The sequence below is a fragment of the Sinocyclocheilus rhinocerous genome, unplaced genomic scaffold (genome assembly GCF_001515625.1).
Source record: "Sinocyclocheilus rhinocerous isolate Xijiao unplaced genomic scaffold, SAMN03320098_v1.1 scaffold3801, whole genome shotgun sequence".
NCBI lineage: Eukaryota > Metazoa > Chordata > Actinopteri > Cypriniformes > Cyprinidae > Sinocyclocheilus > Sinocyclocheilus rhinocerous.
The window spans coordinates 15164-17392 of NW_015652297.1; the positions used below are offsets into that span (position 1 = coordinate 15164).

Genomic DNA, 2229 nt, shown 5'->3' on the forward strand with positions numbered 1-2229 from the left:
TTCACAGCTTAAATAAACAACTATGTTAAATTTCAGGACCTAAAAATGCAAGCCCTGGAAATACAAGGCATTAAAATGCAAGTACTGTTAATTCAAGGCATTATTTTTTCAGTTTTTTCAGCATTATTGCAATTCAGCATGCTTTTTTGTTTGAAAGACATTTGTCATAAATTTTCTTCCATACTACACAAACGTTGTAGCCAAGTTTATTAGATCCATGTCGCACAGTGTGATCTTATAGGATTGCTAAAATCGTGCAGTGTGTTTTGGGCTTAAGAGAAGTTTATTTAATAAATATCTTTTGGATAGATTTTTTAAATAATTACTTATAAATGTTTAATAAATAAAGTTCATAACATTATCTGCAAACTGTGAAGTAATTGTGTTTTAGCGCAGGAGTGTTAGTTTTGGACCCTGGTGCTGTAACTGATAAATGAACAGGAACATAATCTAAACTCCAGCATCTCAAATTGAAGAACTGAAGAGTGTGTGTTTTATAGTTTGAGCACTGATCTACTTTCACTCAGCGTTTGTGACGTGTGCGATCTGTGATGTCAGATTTCCTCTGTATTAGAAACATCAAACAGCTCGACTTCTCTTGTGTTTTAGCTTTAGTGAAGAGTCAGTAATCCAGTAATCCTAAAGCGTGCTGCTTTTTAATTTATTGGTGTTATTACTAGAATTCATATTTATATATTTATTTCTGTACAGTACATTTATTTTTGGTGGTTGCTAGCATGTGTGGTGAAGTATGAGTGCTTGTTGACAGTTCATTCGTCACACTGGAGATGGAAGGTGGTGTCAGGTGCATTATGGGATACAGTATCTCTCTGATCTGTTGTGTAACCGCACAGACTGACCAGTGTAGTTGGTGATCTGTGTGTCCATGCTAATAAAAACATCATCTGTGCACTATTTACACAGTGGACGTATGTTTTTCAGAATATCTTAAAGTTGGCTGTTTTTCACACATGCAGTGTTCCCTGGCATCAGTAATAAACTCGTCTTGAGCTCATGTTCATGCTTGTGTTTCTTCATCTCAGCGTCTCTGAGCGGACTGAAGGAATCTGCACTCTTCTCTTCCTAGCGAGGGAAAGAGCGACACCCTTCTCATAGTACGCACCCTCGTTTATGAAGAACGGATAGAGTGCTTCTTTCCCTCTGTAGCGCAGCGTTTCCCCTGAGAAACACAGGAACATGGGGTCTCCGGGGTGAAGGAGGCAGAAATCTCTATCCTGCGAGAGGGAAATAAGAGGGAGGGTGTTAACACTGCGATTGGAGGAGTCTGTGGCAGTGTTTCTGATCATCTTTCTGTACCTGTAGGTCGGGATGGACCGCGGCCGTGATCACGTGTGTTTCAGAGTCTCGTGGATAGTCGATATTCTTCACCATTGTGTACACATCAACCCATCCTCCTTCGAACAGCGTCCCTGAGCAGAGAGATGAACGCAAGCCATGAAAACACACAGCAAACAGATTTCTGCAGGGGTTTGTGGCTGAAAACCTACCTGAGTTGAACTGACAGATCCAGTCCATCATCAGCTGAACTCCTTCCTGCATGGCACTGAATATCACAGACCTGACGACGCCGTGAGGCTGTGGCCCAATCTCCATCGCTGAGAGGAAAAGAGTCTGTCAAGCTAAATATAGCACTTAAAGGTTTAGTTCACCCAAAAATGAAAATTAGCTTGTATTTTACTCACCCTTGAGGCATCCTAGGTGTATATGACTTTCTTCTCTCAGACGAATTCAGTTGGAGTTATATTAAAAATTGTCCTGGCTCTTCCAAGCTCTATCATTGCAGTCAGCGGGTGTTGCAGTTGAACAGTCCACAAGTTGTCAAATAGAGCGCACGCATTCATAATAAAATGTGCCGCAGATGGCTCTGTAAGAAAAATATCCATATTTCAAACGTAATAAACACTTTTCTCTCACTTCCGTTATCTGTCATACACAGAAGCGTTCCGGCGGAAGGCGTATGACGTACGCGCAGCGCACGCGCCTCTGAGATGCTAGTCTCGCTAGTTTGTTTACAGGAGCAAAGGGAGCAAAGTTTCCTTAAAGGCAGAGTAAGTGATTTCTGGTAGCCAATGTTGATATTTGAAATCACCAAAACAAACACGCCCCTACCCCAAAAGGGTCTTGCCCCTATTTTGATAGCTCCGCCCCACATATACGTACGCAACCCAGGCAACGATTAGTTCTGTGAAACAAAGCAAAACCAATATT

General features: G+C 41.5%; 1 protein-coding gene across 1 annotated transcript in view; it reads right to left on the bottom strand.

Moving 5' to 3' along the window:
- Nucleotides 1-546: 546 nt before the first annotated feature.
- Nucleotides 547-2229, bottom strand: part of LOC107714473 (N-acyl-aromatic-L-amino acid amidohydrolase (carboxylate-forming) A-like) — an 11812-nt gene continuing 10129 nt past the window's right edge. The window contains exons 4-6 of the mRNA XM_016520316.1: nt 1509-1616; nt 1318-1430; nt 547-1235 (exon numbers count right to left, since the gene is read on the bottom strand). Coding sequence (XP_016375802.1) covers nt 1035-1235; nt 1318-1430; nt 1509-1616 — 422 coding nt within the window. The 3' untranslated portion in view covers nt 547-1034. The remainder of the gene's footprint in view (nt 1236-1317; nt 1431-1508; nt 1617-2229) is intronic.